Source organism: Selaginella moellendorffii, unplaced genomic scaffold, assembly GCF_000143415.4.
Source record: "Selaginella moellendorffii unplaced genomic scaffold, v1.0 SELMOscaffold_29, whole genome shotgun sequence".
Classification (NCBI taxonomy): Eukaryota; Viridiplantae; Streptophyta; class Lycopodiopsida; order Selaginellales; family Selaginellaceae; genus Selaginella; species Selaginella moellendorffii.
This window is the reverse complement of record NW_003314290.1, coordinates 64,950-87,426: the sequence shown is the minus strand read 5'-3', so window position 1 is coordinate 87,426 and position 22,477 is coordinate 64,950. Positions and strand designations below refer to the sequence as shown.

General features: G+C 44.0%; 4 protein-coding genes across 15 annotated transcripts; 3 read left to right on the top strand and 1 right to left on the bottom strand.

The window, feature by feature from the left end:
• Window positions 1–10,793: 10,793 nt before the first annotated feature.
• On the bottom strand, window positions 10,794–12,433 carry LOC9645977 (phosphatase IMPL1, chloroplastic). The gene is made up of 10 exons (XM_024680865.1): window positions 12,147–12,433; window positions 12,020–12,087; window positions 11,832–11,965; window positions 11,692–11,780; window positions 11,568–11,625; window positions 11,466–11,518; window positions 11,314–11,412; window positions 11,151–11,264; window positions 10,996–11,097; window positions 10,794–10,947 (listed from the first exon to the last, which is right to left on the bottom strand). The coding sequence occupies exons 1-10, from the start codon at window positions 12,390–12,392 to the stop codon at window positions 10,852–10,854; spliced, it is 1,059 nt and encodes a 352-aa protein (XP_024536633.1). The 5' UTR covers window positions 12,393–12,433; the 3' UTR covers window positions 10,794–10,851.
• Window positions 12,434–12,489: 56 nt separating this feature from the next.
• On the top strand, window positions 12,490–14,670 carry LOC9645976. 2 transcript variants are annotated; one of them, XM_002975967.2, is made up of 3 exons: window positions 12,490–12,783; window positions 12,839–14,487; window positions 14,589–14,670. In XM_002975967.2, exon 2 carries the CDS (start codon window positions 12,885–12,887, stop codon window positions 14,460–14,462), a length of 1,578 nt encoding a protein of 525 aa, XP_002976013.2. In that variant the 5' UTR covers window positions 12,490–12,783; window positions 12,839–12,884; the 3' UTR covers window positions 14,463–14,487; window positions 14,589–14,670. The 2 variants fall into 2 exon arrangements, with proteins under 2 accessions (XP_002976013.2, XP_024536630.1); XM_024680862.1 differs by lacking the exon at window positions 14,589–14,670 and having other exon boundaries at window positions 12,839–14,571.
• Window positions 14,671–14,687: 17 nt separating this feature from the next.
• LOC9645975 (putative dynamin-related protein 4A) lies at window positions 14,688–16,824 on the top strand. The gene is made up of 2 exons (XM_002975966.2): window positions 14,688–14,797; window positions 14,843–16,824. Exons 1-2 carry the CDS (start codon window positions 14,753–14,755, stop codon window positions 16,505–16,507), a joined length of 1,710 nt encoding a protein of 569 aa, XP_002976012.2. The 5' UTR covers window positions 14,688–14,752; the 3' UTR covers window positions 16,508–16,824.
• A 484-nt stretch (window positions 16,825–17,308) lies between these two features.
• LOC9645974 (light-mediated development protein DET1) lies at window positions 17,309–22,447 on the top strand. 11 transcript variants are annotated; one of them, XM_024680856.1, is made up of 22 exons: window positions 17,309–17,421; window positions 17,486–17,552; window positions 17,643–17,706; window positions 17,767–17,896; window positions 18,207–18,242; window positions 18,307–18,410; window positions 18,464–18,553; window positions 18,608–18,664; window positions 18,722–18,781; window positions 18,843–18,890; window positions 18,982–19,165; window positions 19,296–19,533; window positions 19,586–20,010; window positions 20,074–20,302; window positions 20,360–21,169; window positions 21,211–21,288; window positions 21,336–21,392; window positions 21,455–21,541; window positions 21,598–21,789; window positions 21,834–21,929; window positions 21,994–22,093; window positions 22,163–22,447. In XM_024680856.1, the coding sequence occupies exons 12-22, from the start codon at window positions 19,459–19,461 to the stop codon at window positions 22,297–22,299; spliced, it is 2,286 nt and encodes a 761-aa protein (XP_024536624.1). In that variant the 5' UTR covers window positions 17,309–17,421; window positions 17,486–17,552; window positions 17,643–17,706; window positions 17,767–17,896; window positions 18,207–18,242; window positions 18,307–18,410; window positions 18,464–18,553; window positions 18,608–18,664; window positions 18,722–18,781; window positions 18,843–18,890; window positions 18,982–19,165; window positions 19,296–19,458; the 3' UTR covers window positions 22,300–22,447. The 11 variants fall into 11 exon arrangements, with proteins under 11 accessions (XP_024536624.1, XP_024536625.1, XP_024536623.1 ...); XM_024680857.1 differs by having other exon boundaries at window positions 17,624–17,695; window positions 18,464–18,550; window positions 18,611–18,664; XM_024680855.1 differs by having other exon boundaries at window positions 17,624–17,695; window positions 18,611–18,664.
• The last annotated feature ends 30 nt before the right edge of the window (window positions 22,448–22,477 follow it).

The window sequence follows — 22,477 nt, the reverse complement described above, 5'->3', positions numbered from 1 at the left end:
AGAGTCTCCTTCCTCAAGAAGCTTGAAATGGATGTTGAGGGAGCGAGCGCACCGATCAATCCATTGCCTCCGACGAGCGAGTTTTTCTTCTAAACCGGCGACAAACTCAGCTCCCAGCACGTCATCACCAATCTTGCTGGCGGCCTGAATCTCGTGGCCATGCTTAAATCTCATGGCATCTGCAAAACAATTGAATGGTTACTGAGTCAAATTCAAAATCACATTACCTTGTTCGATAGTAGAAGCCTGACCAAGAAAGCTTTTACTTCCCTTGAGATCTCCATCGCTCCCATCTTGATTATCCGCCTTGCACTCCCACAATGACGCAGGAACATGTTTGAAATCAAGCTCCATACAAGCCAAAGACATGTGCTCCACCATCTTGGTTTCTCTGTTAATCGCACCTGCAAAAACATTCGTAGATAAGCTTTTTATCATCGAAGAATTTAGATCCTCGAACCTTTGTCCCTCATTTTCTGGAGATCTCTGTCACTCCAGTCTTGAATATTTGCCTTGATCCATTCAGAAGGAGCGTGCTTGCACTCAAGCTTCATGCAGTTAGTCGCACCTGCAAAACAATCGTAGATAAGCTTTCTGTCATCGAAGAATTTTGGATACTCAAACCTTTGTTGTTGTCGAGTATATCGCTGTAGGAGTCAATATCCCTTCTCCTTCTCATTTCATCTTCATCCGCGATCTCATGCTCGTGAACAGACGCGTGGTACATCGCTCTCTTGTGGACTTCGATAGCCCGTTCAAATCCCCGCGGTGGAAGGCCGACGATTTGGCTGCAAGGAACTTGGCCACTCTCCACCATCTCGACTTCCAGAGGCTGAGAGTTCCTCTCCTCTGCATCGTCCCTGTATGAAAGGCCCACCATACTATCGAGATTCCTGGGAGTCCTGACAAGTTGATCCCCCTCGATCTGTTCACCTGTAAACGAATGACATTAGTTTCTAATGACCCCTTGCATTGATCATACCTTCGATAAAGATGATGCATTCAGCTCCACTTGTCTTCCCACTTCCATTATGATCCTTCTTCAAGCTCAACTCAGTAACGTCTAGATCTGTCACGAGCTTTTCTTCTTCTTCATGATCCGACTCATCCTGCTTCTCGCACTTTTCCAGAGCACTATTTGTGTTGCCAGAGTCTCCTTCCTCAAGAAGCTTGAAATGGATGTTGAGGGAGCGAGCGCACCGATCAATCCATTGCCTCCGACGAGCGAGTGTTTCTTCTAAACCAGCGATAAACTCAGCTCCGAGTACGTCACCACCAATCTTGCTAGCGGCCTGAACCTCATGGCCATGCTTGACTCTCATGGCATCTGCAAAACAATTGAATGTTTACTGAATCAAACTCATTCAACTCAGAATAAAATGACCTTGTTCGAAAGTAGAAGCCTGACCAAAGAAGCTGTTTACATCCACCTCGCGCTCAACCTCGGCAACACCAGATACATGTCCGATCCTCTCGTCCTCCTCGCGCACAAGCAAGATGACGGCTCCCTGGTCTGTGCCCGTGTTTACGGGCATAATCGCACGGGATTTGCGGCCGTGGCTCCACAAAAGACCCCACCACAGTGCCATACCCAAGACAAGTAGTCCGATGATCAAAATCGTTGTCTCCACGCTTACCATAGCGGCGCCCACCATTCTTACTTCCATCAGCCCTTATTTTTTAGTTAGCCCTATTTCGTTTAACATTTTTTATGTGATATTTTTAGATCCTTTCTTGATATTAGGTCATCTGGTTCACAAAAAGGTGGCGGCAAGTTGAAACTAACTAATGGTTGGAAAGAGCGGGCGACCCTAGCATCTTCAATGTGGCAAGTGCCTTTTTGAAGCATGCTTTGAGACTGGCAGAGGGTGGGAGTTTTAATCCACATGGAGTAGCAAGATTGAACCATGTGTCTATTCTTTTTCTTCTCACTGCTCTTGAGCTTGTCTGGCTCGCCAATTAGGGGCCTTCTTGCAGTTGGATTGCTACCGACCAGCTCACAATAGCAAGGGAGTTGCCATGCACAGATTCTTTCCTATTTTGAACTTCTTTGCCATGGCTTCTTCTTTCTTTCTATTCCCACGTAAAACCAAGAACCCTAACCCTTAGGTAGAAGAATATGCTTAAGGAGTACCATAGAATACTTTTAGAATATTCCTATAGTTTCTCATGTTAGTTAGGTTAACTACAATAAACCTGGAAGGTGCTCTAATAAATTTGTTTGCGCCATCCAGCAACAAGACAAGCTTCATCAGAGGCTTAATCTGATCACCTAAATCACCATGAGTCTGGCATCATCAAGGTCAGTTGCTACATTGTGCATTTGTTTAGCTGCTATTCACCATTTATTTTCTAGCTTGGACATTAGGAGTATGTCAAAGGAGGAGATTGCTGGTCCCTCTCACAATCTCTTTAGCATTGATGAAGTTCCCAGTGCTAAGAAGCAGAAATGGCATGTGTTTAGCATCATGAATCTTCTCTTGTTTCCACCCAGCCTGTACCGATCAGGATGTTCTACTGATCAATCAGCCATTTTTCACCTTTGTTTCGAACTCCCCTTTGGCTGACAAGGTGAGACAAGGTTTCACTTCTTATTTTGACGCTTGCTTTCTTGTTTGCTCATGATTTCAGGTGATGGACATGATCATGAATCCACAAACATTAACACATGCTATCACCAAGATGCTGGTATTACACAGAATAAGTTTATTCTTAAGTTTTGTGGCAGTGTTTCCAAATTCAGGAGAAATGAGATGGCACTCAAGTTGTGGCACCAAACCTTTTTGACTGGATGCTGGCATCTAACCAGACCTTCTCCAGACTTTACCGAGATGCTGAAGAGGAAGTAGAAGGCGTCCATGAAGAGGAAGACGTGGAAGAGGAAGAGGAGCCGTTCAACCTACTGTCTGGTAAAGTGAACCAAGACTTGGACATCGCAGGCTTGTTTGTGGATCAAGTTGATATGGTATTCCAATATCTTCATTTGCAAACGTCATACAATACATTTCAGCAGTCTGCAGAAGAAGCTCAAAGACGAACAAGCAGAAAATGAAGCGCAAGAACAATTATATGAAGAAGCAGAAAATGAAGAAGGCATTGAATCTGATGCCTATTCCAGTACCCCGGAACTCTCTAGGAATGACTTCTCCATAAATGTATGGATCACGAAGCTCGTTGTGGAAGGGACTTTGCTTGCTTTGGGTTTTGGTATTTCTCTTTAGCCTTTAAGTGAGGAGTATGCATGTAGGGAAGATCTGAGCAACATCAGCAAAGATTGTGTAGAACCCATTCACGTCATGCAGTGGTCTGGTGACCACTGGAAATATGGGGTGCTTGACGTTTTTGGCTCTGTTTTTGTGGAAAACGGGACAACCTCTGACGCTGCCATGGTTTGCAACTGAACAAGATCACTCTGGTGAGCGTCATTGATGCTTGCACGTGGATGCAATCCATCTCCCTGGGCCAGATCGTCCACGAGATGGTCGCTGGCAGGGATTGGAGTCAGACAATGCCGTGGCGAATGCACTCGTCAACCTGTATGGAAAGTGTGTGAAGTTCCGAGCTGTGGGGCATGCTCTGGAAGAGATCGCAACGAGAGACAAGATCTCTTGAATGACTTTGCTAGCAGTGTATGCACACACGGCCATGGCAGGAGAATGGACTATGAAGGCCTCAAGCTCGACAGCTTCACCTTCGTCAACCTCCTTGAGTGGTAGCGGCCTTCTCCACCAAGGACGAAGCCCGGGCTAGCTCGAAAGCTCTAGCCCTCATCAAGGAGATCAACGGCCGTGGGATAGAGTTCGACCCGGTGCTCCAGACCACATTGGTGGACATGTATGGCAAGTGCAACAATCCAGACCGAGCCTTCGATTGGTGCGAGACATGACAGTGTGGAACGCGCTCTACGTTCCTCGTGACGAAGGCAAGGAGACGCTGGACCTGTTCGCAAGGATGAACTTGCAAGGTGTGTTAACGTTCCTCTCGATTCTGGTGAAGTGGTGTTGATTTTTTTGTTAATTCCGGCTATAAACCTGTTTATAGCTTACACTAGATAACTTAAAATGAGGAAAACTTTCTTCCCATCAGGCTGAGCCAGTGACAACCACTTTGGCGATGTTGTCAACGCGTTCCTTTCATTCTGCCAGTGCAGTATTATCGTCCAATTAGCCACCCGGGACTCAACTATGATCTTCAGAAGTGCCTCATAGAACCTCCTGTGATCCAGTTGTGCCGCACCACCGCTGGCCGAGATGTCTTTGCTGACATACAACACAGATATTATAATATTTCGATATACCTGATTGTTGGGTGACCATGTAGTACCCTTGGTCGGGATAACAAACGTTTCTGTCGGAACTACACTTCCTCTGCACCCATTCTGGAACTTCTCCCCGAGCTTGATCTTGGAAAAGAGCGATTTGAAGCGTTCCCGATTTCGTCCCAAAGCCCCCCATCTCCTACGCTCGAGTACAGGGAAAGCTACGCAACTTTAAAAACTGGTGAATAGAAGAGGCATGGATCATCTCCGTGTACAACTTAAGGGTTTATTTATCATATATATTCTTAGAATCATTATTTTCGTTGAATAAAGTAAGGAAAATTTTAAATAAATGTACCAAATTATCATAAAGAGGAATAAAAAGAACTAGCAATAGTAACAAAGAATCTTCACAATTTTTATAATTTATGTAAAAATTAAGATTCCTAGGCAACTTCTGCAACTTTTTAATTGGAGCAATTTAATATCCATTTATATAAAACCAAATGGTGCCACCTAAGCAAAACCATTTGGCCACTAAATGCAAAGCAGGACTCCCAGGCTGACAAAAAAGATATTATTGACCCAACCCTGATGTCCAAAAATGATTAAATTCAAAATGGCACTAGTTTTTTAAAAGTGTCCTAAACGCTATTCAGACCGAATGGTCACCTATTGGGCAACACTGAAAAGCATCATTTAATACCAAATGGTGTTTTTGGGTTGTAATTGGGAGCAAGCAATTTGAAAACCATTTATAGGCACAATCACTAAGTTATTGTTTTTGTGATGGAATGCACAAAGTCATAGAAGGCCATATTTAGTGTTAATTTGGCATTAGCCATTGCCACATTTTTATCATTCAAGCGTGTTGTAAGTGATTACATTGTTTATAAATCTTAAAAAGCTGAATTTGCTTGTGGTGATCTCCATATTTTTGCAGAAGAGAGCTTTATAAATCTTAGTCTTATTATTTCATGGCCAACTTTGGAGAGACTTGAGTACTCAAGCTTGAATAACTCATTTAATGAAATTACATGATCTAGTTAGAATTTAATAACATGTCCTCCAAAAGTATAATGACAATGAGGATGCGGATTTAGAATGTTCATATGGTAAATGTTCTTCTGAATAAGGGATTTCTAGAAAATAGACTCCACAAACATCATGATCATGCAAAATGAGCAACATTTCATGTTTAAGGAATTCTTATTAATGATGATTAATAATATACATCTTTAAACCCTTTACTATATATTTAAAGTATATGTTCTAAATATACTGCTGTAAAACTGACAAACACACCGCAGTCATTTTGTTCCAAGTCACAGTACACCTTCCCTATAAGATCACGTGTTGACGATTGTGTTGCCAAGGATCACATCAAGGAGCCCTCGTGGGTCGATGCGATCACCTCCAAGCTCATGACTCAGGGGACAGAGGATGCTCGGTGCCACCACAGTCTTCATCCCTTGAATCTTCCTGAGTGCCACCTCCTGGAATCCGACCACAACATGTACCTCTGATCCAGAGACGACACACTGTGTTGGTCAACTGCTCGACAGGATCCTCCAAGAGGGCCGCGTGAAATCCAGCATTGACAATGGCCTCACAGATAGTCTCTACCTGGGAATCTACTAGTGTTTAATAGAGTGTATGATGAGATGGTTGTCACTCCAGTCTCTCTCGCAGCAGTGCTCGCCCTCTCACTTCTAAAGAATAAAGAAAGAACTTACATCAACCAACCTAGGCCACTGCTACCCTGGGAGTCTTTTGAGAGCCTTTTAGCAGTGCATTCCATGCCAGTTACCTTGGAGGAGACGTTCTAGGGATCGTCCCTGCCGTTCGTCCCTGCCATTCGTGCATGGCAATGTTGAATTACAGCATTGACATGGTAATCGTCAATGGATTGCCGTTGCCTGATCCAGTGGCAGTGCTCCTGCCCGCAAGCTGTCCATCCCCTCCCTCGCCACCCTTGCTCAGACCTGGTCATTAAAAAGGCATTGAAGCAGCTCTATGCGATAAACTGGTACAAGATTGATCGATGAGAAAACAGCCAACATTGTTGAGGAGACTTTGAGTTCCGGTAGGGTACCACCGATCACACCATTCTCAAAGATATGTGGTTGTCGGCCCATCTCATATGACATCAACAGGTGATTGCTTACAACAAAAGATGGTCAGTCAAAATCATTTTTCACAAAGCTTACTTCTGTGCTAGAAAGCACTCCATCTGCTTGATAATTGCTCCGAAACAGAACCATCATTAGTATTGATATAGCATTTAAAAAAAGAAAGAAGGAAAAACAAAAGCTTTAAGCTTGTCTCAATTAATCCACCTCCCTATCTATTCCTATATTATAAGCACTCATGGTGTCCAGGAACAAGGAACATTGCAAATTGTCCTTGAAGGGCAAAGTTTTTTGTAATGTATTGCTTTAGTGTTTGGGATTATGATTTTATTTCTTGATTCTCTTGTTCTTTAGATTTAGATTTCTTGTATGTGTTGCCATGTATCTATTAAATTTGCTTTTCCTTTAACCTTCTTTACATTATCCTTCTTTCACTATGCTATGCATTGTTGATCAAGGAGTGTATCATTGCAGGTTGCATATATTACTTTGTTGTCTTCATTTGGCATTAATGAGCTTTTGGTGCTGTGAGACATGAAGTTAAAAGATGATTTTTTATATTTATTATTTATTTATTTTATTATCTAAAAGAAAATTAAAGTAAATTAGGTTAATAGTATGACATAAAATGCTAATAAAATGATTATTATCAGAAATAGATAGAAAAGGAAATGATTATCCTTCTAAAAATGAGAATCTATTTGTTATTCAGTTTGATAGATTTCAAGTTCAATTAACTTTTCAATGAATGGAAGGTAATCCACCTTTATGTTCATGAGGATATAATTCAAACTTATTAGTTAAAGGAGAATGGTTAAGTTTAGAATTAAGAAATATATATAATTCATACCAAGAAGTTATGTTAAATTCACGTCTACTAGTTGTAGAATTACAACATGTATATACCAGTTTGAATATATTATTATTATTCTAAGACAGTATAATAGAGATTTAGCTTGTAATTATGAAACATTTTTCAAAAGGACAAAAATCTATATATACTCTAGCTACTATGAATCTTCTTTTAAATTTTTTTATATTTTATTTCTTATCAAAAGAAAAAAATTAAGATAATTAGAATATTAAAATTATAGTTAATTTTTATTAGAATATATAAAAGAGAATAAACTTTTTGTAAACGACAGAATATATTGTCGTATTTAAAGCTTCATTTAAATTTGTAATTATGAATACTTATACCAAAATTATGAAAATAGTTTATGTTTTGATTATGTGGAATTTTCTTATAACATTCATTGACTGCTTTATTCAAACTGATAATGTAAGCTAATTTCTGAAGTTTTTCTTTGTTAATTCCTTCTTAACCGTTTAGTGCTATGGATTACTATATCATTGTCCAGATGTTCAATTGCTTGGAGATAGTGTTTTACAAGCAAATTGTCCAAATGATGTGGAACTAGATTTAGAATACTATTTAACAAATGTAAATGGAAACATTCAAGCTATTACTGTGGGATCACATGATAATGGTTATTTTACACATTCATGTCAAGGTACAACACTTGAAGGATCCATTTTAAAAACACAATGTGCTTCAGTAACTTCTTATCTTCATTACACAACTATTGACTTGAACTTATGGATTTCTTATCAAAATAACAAGTTAGTGTTTTGTAATCAAAATAGAGATCAGTAAAAATTCAACTTTATCTTATTTTCCTGAGGAGTAAAAAGTATTTATATTAATAAACACAACTGATTGCATGCTCCTTTTATCACACTTTTATGACACCCATGTTGTTCCGATGCACACCACAAAAATGTACTATATATCTTCAGTGGCCATTCAAAATCCTCTTTATCTTGAGGATCACTTTCTTAAGTTCTTGTTGTTTCAATGAAGATCTATGTCACTTCCAGAATAATTGGCTAATGCATTGCTTCATTTTCAAAGACGAGAATAGAAAACATTGCCCAAGATGCTAAAAGAACCAAAACTCTTGTCATAAAGCCACCTTTTATTAAACGATGTTGCTGCAATCCAAACAACTATGATTATCAAATAAAACAAACTTTAGAAATTATTCTTTCCGCCAGCTTCAAACTTGAATGCTTATTTTATGCCTTCGCATCAAATGGCGTTCATAGCAATGCTACTGCTGCTCCTCCTTTCACAAGTTCATCAAACCATATGTTAAGGAACACAAGTTTAAAGAGTTCTTTGTTTGCCATTCAATCAGTTATGCTGCGGTGCCTTTTTTAACAGCTACAAGGACCATAGATACTTTCCCGATACTGACATACTCGAAGCCGACTTCTCTGGCACAGCACGACACTGCTCGCTCACAAATATGTAAGGAAACACTTATAACTTTGCTCGAAAATGTGATTGTTCTTTGTTTGCCATTCAAGGATCCCAAATACCATCTTAATACCGACGTACTCGAAGCCAACTGCTCTGGAGAGTATTCAGCACGGACACTGCTCGATAACACATTCACAAATCTTAATGGCAGCCTGGCTTATGGCAGAGAAGGTGGTTTTTGGGCCACTTGCAGCGACATTGCTCTTGTTGGTTCGAATCTGGAGGCTACCTGAGGCGCAGATGGTAACTGGCCAGCATAGAACAAGCATTGACCTCAACTCGCACATAAGCAACGACCATGGAAACTTCGTCATTTGCAGTCGCTACGGCCTCTAGTGAATTGAGAGAAGCACCAAAATCAGAAAGAATAAAATCAAAAAGGATTTATACATTTCAAGCTTAAAGATAACGATCTGCTGCTAAAGTTTGACGAGTTTACTCTTGTAAGTCGTCCATATGGTCCTTGAATCCAATAACTAAAAACAAGCTTAAGCCACTGTCCAGAGAGATGGAAAAAGAAAACTGACGAGTACCTTTTTAGCTTTTGCCAAGATAGCTCCAGAGCATGACATTTCGTGAGATTTTACTAGCAATGCAGCATTCCAGCATGCTCTAGAGATCTTTCGTCAAGCAAAACCATTCTTACCTACTACTGCCAGAGTTTTCTATGACTTGGTGTTTTGTTGAAAGTGGCTATATACCACAACAGCCAATCAAAAAGACCAAACATTGAAGTCTAAAGCGCACTACTCAAGCCACGATTAAGCTTTCACTGGTGAGTTTGGGATCTAGTTTTCTTTTGAGTGGCTTTCGGAGCAGGAAACACGGCTGACTTGTTTCAAGCCGTGCATCTGCCATTAAGTCGAGAGATTAACTGTCTGGTTATTGCATGTTTTTAGTTATCTTACATACTTCCGTACTTTCCAGATCGAAACTCACTGTTTTTAAGTGTATTTACATCTCCAATACCTAGTTTCACTCTACTAAGTCCCTGGGAGTCATCTTGTTGAACATACTCCACACATATGTGAGTGCTATATGTGGATATCAGAATATGCAGTGTCTAAACCCCTATTTATATACCAAAATAGATTTGCTAACAACAATGATAGAAATAAAAACCTAAAGCTATAGCACAAGCATTAGTCAACTATAGAACTAATAAATTAACTACCACTCAATATGTGATTGTAAAATACTCAAACCAATCTCAATTTTGAACCAAAATAAAGGATTTTAAGAACTATTTCAATTCACAAAACACCATTGTAACAAATGATATATCCCATTTTTAAATTTGTCTATTAGTCGTCTTCTAATACCATCATTAACTTGGGACTCACTACTATCAACAACATTTATTATTGCATCTTCCCTTTAGTTAACCTTTAAAGCCTATGTTAACTCATATTTATGACTATCATCTTTATCTAGCATTGCACATGGGAAATCAAACTTAAATCATTTATTTTTATATTTTCTTTATCCCCTCCTTAAAGAAAAAAAGTAGAAAGAATTGGGATAAAGAAGAGAAACCAAGAAAAATTAAGGAAGAAACATTGTGAAAAAAGAAAATATGGATAAATAAGCATTGAAAGAAGAATTTTTAAGGCAAAAATGAGAAAATAAAAAGAAATAAATATGCTCAAAACTTGAATAATAAAGGACCTTTTATTATAAGAGACTCTTTCCCAAGTAAAAAGGTTAGATAACAAGGATTATCCTAGTGATTGTATTTCTTAACGTTTCTTACTATATAAAATGATTTTAACTTAGTTTCTTAAAGGACCAAATTTCCAAATATTGCATGGTGGTAAACATAAACCTCAAATCAGATTGGTTTTTCAAGATGATAATTTGAAAATCAGAAGTTAAATAAGCCATGATTTCTAAATAAATCTGATAATTTGCAGCGATTATATCTTTTATTAGAAACCGGGTTTAGAATGACAGTCTCTGGCTGGGAAACAATCATCCTCTCAAGCTAGTTCTCCTGTCAGATGGCAAGAAATCTACTGTAGTGTATGGTGATTAAGAGTTTTAAACAGAAAAAATAACATAAGAAATTGACAATGTCTATAATCAATTTTTGAATGTCTTTGATCATTTATTAGAAAGAAAGGGAATACAACGTTTCAGTTGCAACTGTAACCCTCTGGTTTGTACCACTGTGAAAAATCTAAGCCTTGGTTGACCAAAGTTTTTGTTGCAGGAGATATTCTGTCCAATAGCTGCAACCAAAAATTAATCAATAAACTAGAATATTTGCAACTACTCACTTTGGGATGTATTACACCATTTGAAACTAACACTGAGCGATCAAAAACCGAAAACTCCCCACCATCCATTTTAGTTACTTTCCCTCCTGCTTCCTCAACCATCTACAAACAATAAAGTTAAGCTATGGAGTTAATGCAAGTCTAGAACAACTCACCAGGACCCCAGCTGCCATATCCCAAGGTTTCAGTCGGTATTCCCAATACGCTTCTACAATGCCGAGGGAAACATGGCACATATCAACTGCGGCAGCTCCCAGGCGACGAACACCCTGTGTACAGTATTAGTAAGACCAAAAAGAAAATTAGAAAAAGCATTACCCTGCTAACATCCGTGAAATCTTTGAAAAGCGAGATGTTTGTAGCCCATGCTTCGTCATGGTCGTATCCAAACCCGGTAACTAATAGCGACCTTTCCACCTGGTTCGAGAAGCTCTTGTAAGACACAAGAAAGGTGTCGCAGACACACTCACTTGATCAGTGTTACTGACGGATATAGGATTGCCTTCGCAAAAGGCTCCTCCCCCTGTAAGTTTAGTGTGACTTCAGCAAATGAAATGATATCGCAGCTTTGCCTGAAGATGAGGTGAAAGTGCGTGTGACCCAGCAGAACGGTCCTCCCGCGAATTCCACCTACAGTCGGTCCAAATCACGCGAGTAAACATGGGAGAAACAAAGAAAGTCGTAAGTGTTACATACCACTGTTGCAGCTGCTGGTCTTCCTTTGTAAAGGACTGCAACCGAAACAGCAAAACTGGGATATCCGTGAGCAAAATTCGTCGTTCCATCTACAGAAATTCAAGCTTTCAAGGAAAATCGAAGCGAACCATCCAACTTACCAAGAGGATCGACACACCAGAGGTAATCAGAGGATGAGTTTCCAATCACACCACCCTCTTCACCCAATATCAAGTGGTCAGGAAACCTTCGCTGGATTTCTTGAAGCACAGCAAGCTCGCATTTTTTGTCCGTGCTGGAACGAGCGTCAATCAAGGAAGAGAGAAAGAAAGAAATCGAGTCGACATACTCGGTCACGAGATCCGTTGCTCCTTTGTAATCGATTCTGCGCGGCTTGTCCAATGCATCGAGCACAACCTGGCCTCAAAAAGACAATCCATGGCTGAGAATGAGGACAATTCCCTACCGATCGACACCTGAGAGCCAAGCTTCGCTGCCGCCTCGGCACCGGCTAGAAGCTCCTCGAACGGCAGGGACCCCGATCTGGCAGCTCCAATGCGCGAATTCAAGACGCCAGTGCTGCGGCTGGCAGTGATGGCGCTGCAATGGCGCCGCGTTCCAGATCTCCCGGCGCCGCTCCTCTGCGCTGGGAGGCGCGAGGAGTGCTGCCTCGCGAAGCATTCGCCAATGGCGCTAGCCCTAAATCGCAGAGGAGTGGCCATTGGACGATAGTAAAGAGCTCCTTCCCGCTGTCAAGAGAACACGCGTTATTTGCGCTAATGGAGCAATTAGGTAGAGGGAGTGTTCAAACAATATTCCCAGGGTTTTGAGGTTTTCATTCGTCTAGATCTGGCCGGAGCAGCGAAGAGATCTCCCTAGATCTATGGGAATCGTCCGGCATTGAGTGAATCGTCGATCGCGAGCGGCTGAGGAGCTGATCTATCCGCCCGGCGATTCCTTCCAGGTTTTTGTCTGATCGTGTTTACGCTACATTTCGCGAGAGAGCGCTCGCTCGACATGTTAGCGCGAATCGAAGGCATCAATTCTTCTGCTCGATGAGAAAACTTCCCGGGATTTCAAATCGGCTTGCGCGGCATAGCACTGATTCTCCAGGTTTGTGAGCTACTTCTAGAATTTCCCTCTCCTGACTAACTAGTGCCATGGCCAGACCGTAAGGAAACTCTTACCGTGTGAGAGGAAAATCAACGATAGCAATGAAGCACATCCACGTTTTTTCTCTGGAGATGATCCAGAGGATTGCCAGTAGCACCATTTCCATGGCGGCGGTGGTCACTTTAGCGCTGCTCCTCACGCTTCTCGCCATTGGGTATCAACCTCCGGATCCAGTGTTCCAGGCCTCGAAGGTGATGGACCAAGTTGTCTCCACGCTGAGAAACGCTACGTTTGAGAAGGAGGACACGGTTGTCGTCACGGGCGAAGACATTCTAGCTCCAGTTCCTTCTCAAGCACCGGCAGAAATCCTTGGGCCAGCGCTGGAGAAGAACTTGAGCGTCAGCGTTGGAGTTTGTGATCCCGGGACGACGTTTATCAATTGCTCCGACCCAGATGTTTTGGTCGCCATCGAGTTGGCTAACGAGAAGAAGTTCCCCGACATGGGAGTGTTCCAGTATGGAGTTCCTGTTCGAGGCTCGAAGGATTCGACGTGCGACATAGCCTGGAGGTTCAAACCCAGGCATGAGAAGTCTTTGCGGATGTATAGGGATTACAGGGAGTACAAGCTGCTCGTCAACACATCGTGCGACTACGTTGTCGAGAAGATTGGCGGATGGCACTCGGGAAAAAATGCTTTCTTCCAGAGGGATTTCGTCAATGACTCGATATATAACAGGTCATTCAACACATTCTGGAGCGGCAAGTATTTATACTACTCTCGGGGTGGCGACTACTGCAAGAGCATGAACCAGTATATGTGGAGCTTTTTGTGTGCTCTAGGCGAGGCTCGGTATCTCAACAGGACACTCGTGGTGGATCTAGAGATGTGCCTCGAGGGCAGCTACAGTCCCGATCTCAAGCCGCAGGAAGGAAAAGATTTTCGGCTTTACTTCGACTACGAGCACTTGCAGAAGAAAGCTGCTGTAGTCGAGCAGAAGCAGTTCCTAAAAAGGTGGCTGAACTGGAACAAGAAGCATCCGCAGCACCCCCTGAGCTACAGGGTGGTGGAGGATTTTAACGTCACTCCGATGCACTTACGCAGCTTTGAGAACACTATACTCTGGAGAAAATTCGAGCAGCCCGAGCCAAACAACTACTGGTATCGAGTTTGTGAAGGGGAGCCAGAGAAAGTTATCCACAGGCCGTGGGATCTCCTGTGGAAATCCAAGCGGCTGATGAACATGGTCAACTCAATCTGCGGGGAAATGGAATGGGACTTCGATGCTGTTCACGTTGTCAGAGGAAAAAAAGCCGAGGACAAGGAGCGGTGGCCGAACTTGGACAGGGATACAATGCCGGAGGCGATAATGGAGAAGCTAGAAAAGGAAGTAGAGGAGGGCCGGACTTTGTATATAGCCACCAACGAGAGGCTCGAAGGTTACTTCGATAAGCTGCGGGCCAAGTACCGAGTACACTTACTCAGCGATTTTAAGAGCCTCTGGGGTCCGCACAGCCTTTGGTACAACCAAACAATGCCTCTCACAAGGAACAAGCGAGTGGAGTTCGATGGCTACATGAGAGCGGAGGTGGACTCGGAGGTTTTTCTACGTGCAAAGAAGCGCATTGAGACGTTTGGGCATTTGACGAGCGACTGCAAAGATGGTGTCAACACTTGTTAGGCTCCGCTACTAAGACTACTGCGAGGTACATACTTCCCTTCTGTATTTGCGAGTGTGCTTGCAGCGTGTCTTCACGTTCTTCTGTAATGCATGTCATTTCAAGCAGTCACATCTTGTTTATGCTAGAAAATCGGTTCGGCGGTTTTAATTCTGGACGGATGTATCTATTAATATCTTGACATCCTTCGAGGATCACTGATATTGTTTTGAGGAGGATAAAGAGTTCGGAGATTCGGTGATAGTCAACGTTCACTTCTGCTGAGGTTCTGTCTCGACTTTCTTTGTTACCGATGAGGCGACTTGGAAGTGCAGTGAGCTCTGCGTTGTCAAACTGGGTAAGTGATATATCCAAGTTTTCGTTTTCGAAGTTTGTATTGCAGGAAAGCATCTCGTCGCCAATCGATCCCGACAGAATGGCTATCATGGAAAGGTATAGAAGCAGGCGGACACCAGAGGAATGCGCATTGCAGACACCGTTCAACGAGAATGTTCGTTCTTTGCTGGATGCTGTCGACACGCTGAGGCAGCTGTCCGTCGCGGAGGAAGGTATCAAGCTTCCAACTATAGTTGTTGTCGGGGACCAGTCGAGTGGCAAAAGCAGCGTCCTGGAGTCACTCGCTCAGGTGGACTTACCCCGCGGCCAAGGCGTCGTGACACGAGTGCCTCTAGTCCTGCGGCTTCAAAATACCTCCGTCACTGATCAGTCTCACCAGGTAGTTATTCAGTACGGTGGCAAGAAGCGGGTTATCGAGGAAGCTGAGATCTCTGCGGCAGTTGTGGAAGCTACTATCGAGCTTGCCGGAGACAAGCACATTGTCAACAAGCCGATATCGCTGCACATAACCAAGCCGGGTGCTCCTGACTTGACAATGATCGATCTTCCTGGCATTACTAGAGTTCCCGTCCATGGCCAACCCGAGGACATCGAGGAGCAGATAAAGAAGATCATACAGGAATACATTTCTCCGAAGGAAACAATTATCCTCAACGTCATCTGCTCGACGGTGGATTTCCCAACTTGCGAATCGATTCTCATGTCAAGGCAGGTTGACAGGGAGGGTGAAAGGACTATGGCCGTCGTCACCAAAGTGGATATGTCGCCGAAGGATTTGAAGGAGAAGGTGATGGCGGACGTGGTCGGCATCGGCTTGGGATACATATGTGTCCGAAACAGGATAGGTGATGAAACTCATGAGGAAGGCAGAGACAGGGAAGCCGAGCTCTTTCGAACTGATCCCCATCTCAGAGACTTACCCGAGAGCATGCTGGGCATCCGTCAACTTGCGAAGCGGTTGACAGAGTTTCAAGCCGATAGCTTGCGGAAGAACTTACCGAAACTCGTGGGGAACATCCGGAGTGCACTGACCGCCGTGAGGAGAGACCTGGATGCTCTCCCTCAGCGCGTAGCAGACTCCGAGTCGGCGCTGCCTCTGGCCATGGACTGCTACCAGAGCATCCGGAGGTCACTCGAGAGGCTTCTCGCTGGTGATTCTCTACCCGAGTTTCCCGACGACAAGCAGATGAACTACGCTGCTCGGCTCCACGAGTATTTCGTCAAGCTCTCCAGCCAGATCCGTTCTAATGGAGACGAAGGCTCTTCAAGCTCCGGGTCACAGAGAAAGCTGGAGGAGCTCCTTCACGAGGCCAAAGGCGTGACGCTGCCAAACATTCTCCAGTCATCGGTGCTCAAGCAAATGGTGGCCTACAACGTGAAGGAGTTCCATGAGCCGAGCATTGCCACGGTTGACGAGGTTCACAACTACGCAGCCCAGGTGGTGATGCCAGTGATCAGCAAGAAAACCGAGGGGTACCCGAAGCACTGCTCAAGAAGAACATGCAAGGCGTGCTCGAAAAATCCCAGTCGGCGTGCAAGGAGTTCGTCCAGGACAAGCTCGAGAAGGAGACCACCATCACCTTCACTCTCAATCCAAAGTACATGGAGCTGGTCGAGAAGAAGCAGCTCTTGGCGGTATCGGAGATGGATTCTTGCGAGTTGTCCAAGAACAGGATGTACTCCAAATCCTCCAGCTCCAGCTCCACGATGAGGGAGATGAAGAACAGCTTGGATTCGTACATGGAGGTGATCAAGAACAGGCTTTGCGACGAGGTTCCAATGCATCTGCGGTACTCGCTGGACAAGTCGCTGATCGGGGAGTTTGAGACGGTGGTGATGAAGAGCTTTGCGTCGCGGGACAAGTTGATGGAGCTCATGGCCGAGGACACGCAGCTCCAGTACAAGCGAGAGAGGCTCCAGAAGAAGCTGGAAGTTCTCGAGGTGTCGAATCGCACAATCCTAGCAGCGACCACGATCTGATTCGATCGCCACAGAGAAAGGAAACACGAATCTATGTGCTTTACTAAAGGGTTTTAAAACGTAAGGGTTTAAAGAAGAAGGTCTAGGGTAAGCGTCTTGCGCCTTCGATCTCTAGGCGCTGCCGCGATGGACTCCGCTTGATCACCAGCACGTGTCTGCAAGCGTAGCGATCAAAGCGAGCGCATCGATCGAAGGAATCGCAGGAGAATTCGGGCAGAGCTTGGGGTAAGCGGCATTGTCTTGCTTGGCGTGTAATCGTAGCCGTGATTCCCAGCACTTCTAGACATCTAGGTCCTTAAGTGATTCTCAGTGTGACCGAGTTCTTCGTTTCTAGATCAAACGATCGTCAGCTTCTCGTTATCGACGAAAACACTCATGTTTTCCTTGTTTGAGGTGTTCTTGTGCTTCATTTCGCGGTGGATCGGCCTATCATGTTTCGTCTTTGCTCTCTTCAGGAAAGCCGGGGCAAATCAAAAGGCAAGAAGCTCTTGTTTTTATGCTCTCGCTAACGTTTCGCTCACAGGTACCTTTGACTTTCTCTAGTGGCATGCCTTTCCAATAGCGAAGGTTGTTTCCACAGGGGTAGCGTTTTAAATCTTCTTAGAGCCGCCGTCATCTCGGTCTTTACCTTGGAGCGCTATGCCGGTCTTAAACAAATCTGTCTTTTTCAACTTCTTGCTCAAGAGGTTTGCTTTTGTTTTGATCTCAGGTGGCAGCGATTCTCGGGGCATTGGAGACCATGGAATCGCATTCTAGCAAATGAAACAGCCAAGCTTGTAAGACATCTGTTTTTTTATGACAGTTTGTTTCTCTCTTTTGGCTTACTTAACCGATAATGTTCCGAAAGCACTTCTTTTTCTGTCCAGTGCGCGCGATGACGTTCGAGTGCAGGGCCACCAATTCACTGGCCTTTGCAACAGTGAGACTTCTGTAGTCACTCGTTTTTGTTTTTTTTTTCGTGGAGCTAACGTTTGTTGTGCTTGTGAACAGTGCCAGTCAGGAGCGCTTGGTGGTAATGGTACCATGTCACCTTATCTATTCAAGGGCGCTCAAGCTTTTGGTGGTTTGGTGGGCGCTACACGTCTCGATTAAAGGCGAGAGCGGTGGTCATATATTCCAGGTGGATATCTTTTTCACTTAGCCCGTAGAGTCTACTGCTGGTCGGTGTACAGGATGGTCGGACTCCATTGGATTGGATTGGATCGGTTGGGTGTGGCTTTTGGCAGAGAGTGTCAAATGAGTTTCTCATGGATGGTAGCTGAACACGTAGATGGTTATGAATCTTTTGTTCAACGTGTGGCTGTCCAGTGGCTTAGATTCTGTTGCTTGTTTTCTCGGCAAAGAGAGTAGTCCCTTTTACGGCGAGAGATTGTAACGTGCTTTTATGAGCTTTTTCTTTCCATTTCTCATCGTCTTCCTACCTTTTGCAGGGCCGATTGAGACCGCCATCTGTTACTAAGCAAGCAGTAAGCCGCTCCTCCCTGTTGAGACGCAAAGCGGGGAGGAGAGGCTAATTGTGTTTTCTCGCAGAGACGCGGACGTTGTTCCATCGGTTGCGGAGTTATGTACAAGGGCCAGTCCCCATGACAGCTGCAGGCAAGCTGCAGGCAAGCTGCAGGCACGTATATTTCTTGGTTTGTAAGCTTGCGGTTTTTTGCGAAACGTGCTTTCTGTGCTGTGGGGGCAGGATGGTCAAGGGTGTAAATGCAATGTCTCCGTCGCTGTCCACGGGAGTACCAAATGCATATTCCAGCTTTGTGTAAAGCTAGCTTTCGTGGTGAGATTTCACAGCTTCTGGTTGGTTTTCTTCTCATCTTTGCCCGTAATGTAGCAGCACGCAGACTGTTCCTTCTGTATTCCAGGAAAAGACAAAGACAAGCTGGTTTGGGTAAGTTGTGCCTTCGTTCGTTGAAAGCTGGCATTTGTGATCACTGAAAATTCGCAGCGCTTGATACGTAACATCTGATATGATACAACTTGGCGAAGATAAGTCAAAAAACGAACGGTGGGTTTCCTCGTCTATGTTTAGAAAGAAAGCGGTGGCTTAACCTTTCCGTCACATACAGATGGATGGCTCATTGCAGCCAGTGAACTTGAGACGACATCTTTGCAAGGTGATCTTAGGAAAACAAAAAAAATTCGTACACTCCTCTTTCCTTTTTTTCGGTCCACGCGGCTTTTATTTACGGGGTTTTTGTGCTGTAGATTGCTTTGTAGATCTAAAAGGCAGGAGTGAGGAGGAAAAGAGCTCTTTTCCGGTAGCCTTCTATCCCCTCCGCCCAAAAGATGCCATTCTAGAGGCTATCAATTCAAGGGTCTACATCCACCACAGAGAAGAGAGAGAGGACTGGAAGAAAGAGAGATATCAAGGCCAGCAGCGTGGAATCAGGTGGGCAACAGCATTCTCCTCTTTTCGCCTCCACCGTATTCTCATGTGCCTGTGATCCGTGCCTCTTCTCCGGTTGTGCCGTGGTTCCTGGGTTTTCTGCATTGCTGATTGTTTTTCCGTCTTGTGGCAGGAAAGCATTGCTATCGCTATGAGTAGCTTGTTATGAACGGCGAGTTGAGGCTCCAGCGGCGAGATCTTCTCTTTTATGGGTATGGCAGCCGCTCTTCATTTTCCCTCCCGCCTCGTTCTTCTCAGCAGAAGTCCTTGTAAAGAGGCTTCTCTTTCCGGCTCGAATGGTGAAACGGAGTGAGAATATCACTCACAGGCTGTTCAATCGACAACTAAGTTGCAAACCTTCTGGCTCTCAGGTATGATGCAAGGAAACAGGGATACTGTATTTCCTTCTATTCTTCTTCGCAGTTGCACACGGTGAGGACTTTGTACGAGAATATTGTACCAAGTCATACTGTCTACGATGTGGAGTGTCCCGATCATACATTCCGCAAATTCACCAACGACGGCCAGTACTTGATAGCTTTCACTCGAAGCTTCCAGCACCTGGTGGTTTATCGTTTCAACTGGTTGAATTTTTGCGTCAAAGGTGAAGCTGAAGATGCCGAGCTCCCTCCGAAAGCAGCAAAGTTCGAGAGCTTCTTCACGGAGCTTTATTGTGTTGCTTTGGCCACGGGAACTGAGACTATTTGTAAGGATTTTTTCTTGACGACGGAGAATGGAGTCTATGGACTGTTCGCAACATCTACGGGCCCTGACGCTGATGCAGCTTCGGTTCAAGGAGCCGTTCCAGGCGTGCCATCGATTGAGAAAATAAGAATTCTGGCTGTGAGGTGAGCTTGCAAATGGAAACGTAAACGATGCAATTAATAACTTTTGTGTTGGTTTCTTTCCAGATTAGCGGATGGTATTATCACGGATGATCGTATCTATCATGACGATTTCATCCACTTATCTCACAACATGGGGGTGTTCATGTATGAGGATCTTTTGGCGATTCTTTCGGTTCGATTCCAATGCGTTCACATCCTGCAGATAAGAGATTCTGGCACTTTTGTAGATGTGCGAAGTGTTGGCGACTTTTGCCAGGAAGATGACGAGCTTCTCGTCAGTTCTCAAACTCAAGTAAGTTAGCTAGGAGTCATCTGCTTTGTAAATCTTAAAACAAACAATGTGTTGCAGAAAGAAGCATGGTATCAGAGCACACAAGCTGTCCTACATAAAGAGAACGAGACTACGGAGTCGAGAACCAGCTTGGAGAAGGATTCCAAGATCCTTCGCGACGACAGGAACTCAAGGAACTATAATGATCATGACTCCAGCCACATTCCCGTCGGATCCGATTTCGAGTGCTATTTCAGAGGGCTGCTTGGTGCCTCTTCTTCTGGGGCTGGCACATCTTCTCAAGGCGTCACCGAGTTGCCAATGACTTATACAGCTTATACACCTTTGATATTATCCTATGACATGACGGGTGCTCGTCACGGCGACCAGAACCAGCAGAGCAGCGTCAACAATGCAAACGCGCAGAGACGGACGGATTTCGTCCTGAGTAGCAGGACACCACACCAGCAAGATTTTGAAGCTAGAAGTGAGCTTGGTCATGTTGACGACTCATCTGGATTAACTTTGGGAACAACGGGAGAAGCTGGCCAAAATGTGACTCCTGTCTCCTCGAGTGGAAGCAGGCACGTAAGTGGAGGTAGAAATATTTGGGAGCCGGCGTATGCTCACTCACGGGATCATCATAGCAGCAGCATTGAAGCTACGACTACAAATGTTTCCACGCCTGTCACCAGCAGCAGGAATGACGTCGTTCACAGTTTGCCGAGAGCTTTTCCTAGAAGTCTAAGTGAAAGTAACGCAAGGTCTGGTCGAGAGCAATCCAATTCATCATCCGAAACAGGACCGCCGGTGCTGGGCGGTATTAAACAGCGGCTCCTTTCTTTTATATTCCGAAGTATTCTTGAGCATGACGACGATCATGTCCAGGTATTTTTGCTTGCTGAGATTTGGCTGAGTTTGAGTTGAAGGTGACTTTGCAGCGAGCGCAACGCTTGAAACGTTTTTACTACCACTTTCAGCATTACACGGAGCTGGTGATGTGGAAGGTAAAACACTGGCTGCCATTATTTCCATTTTTTATCCCGTTTAGCAGGTGCAATTCTTGGACCGCTACCATTTGCTGATTAAGTTTGGCAGTGCGGATGGAGTGGTCCGTATCTTTTGCTCGTGTCATTAGCAGGAATGTGATGTGTTAGCTTGTTTCTTGTGCAGATTTCTCGGAGCTGTGATGTTTCTCAGCAGCTTGCATTTTTCGTGGTATACAACTTTGAGACTACGGAGATTTTGGAGTTCCAACAGGTAGCTTGGATCGAGAGACCATTTTGTGCTGTTGATCTGAGGTCTTTTTCTTGCAGAACTCTTCCCTAGAATTGCTCCAGCTGTTTGAGAACTTCGCGGATCACTTTCGCTCCGCACAACGCTACCCCGTGTACATGAACTACGTGACATCGTTTTCAAACAACGTGTTTGTGCGAGAGCAAAGCCGTGAGCAAAAAGTAGCCTGCATCAATACCAAAGCCAGCAACAAAGCGAACAGCTTCGCACCCGTAAGCTACGTCTTTTTCTGTAAACCACTGCCTTTTTCTCTCAGATTGCTAGGCGTACACTTGCATCGTTGCCAGTAAACTCTCAGTCCCAAAGCCCTTCTGTGTATTTCGACCATTCACTCTTCCATTTTGATGAGAAGGTAAAGGCTATTTTTCTTTTTTCGTGCTGCTTCTCCACTACACTCACACAGCCTTCATGGACAGCTTATCTCTGCTACTGATCGACACAAGCCTTCCATGGAGCATCCTATCAAGTTCCTATCTCGAAGGAGACCACACATTTTGAAGTTCAAGATCAATCCAGGTACGCTATTTGCTCCAAGCAACGCAAGAAGTGAGTCATTCTAACACTCGCAATAAAAAAAAATTGCAGGTCCAGAGAATGGTGCCAACGAGACTCGGATCAAGCGAGTTGCTGCGTTCGTGTTCCATCCAATTTTTCCGTTTGCTATATCGATTCAGCAATCCTTCCTCCAAGCGTCGGTTGTTAACTTCCACTTCAGGAAATGACCCTCGCTCTTGACTGTAAACATTCTCTAGCGTATAGTTCTCAGCTCTGGATTTTTCTGTTTTCTATGAGATCGTGATTTTTGGCTTTCACAAATATAACGTGTTAGCAATGCATCAAATCAAATAGTAATTTACTAGCGTTGTAATAGTTTTTTTGCTATAATTCACTGCTTGATTT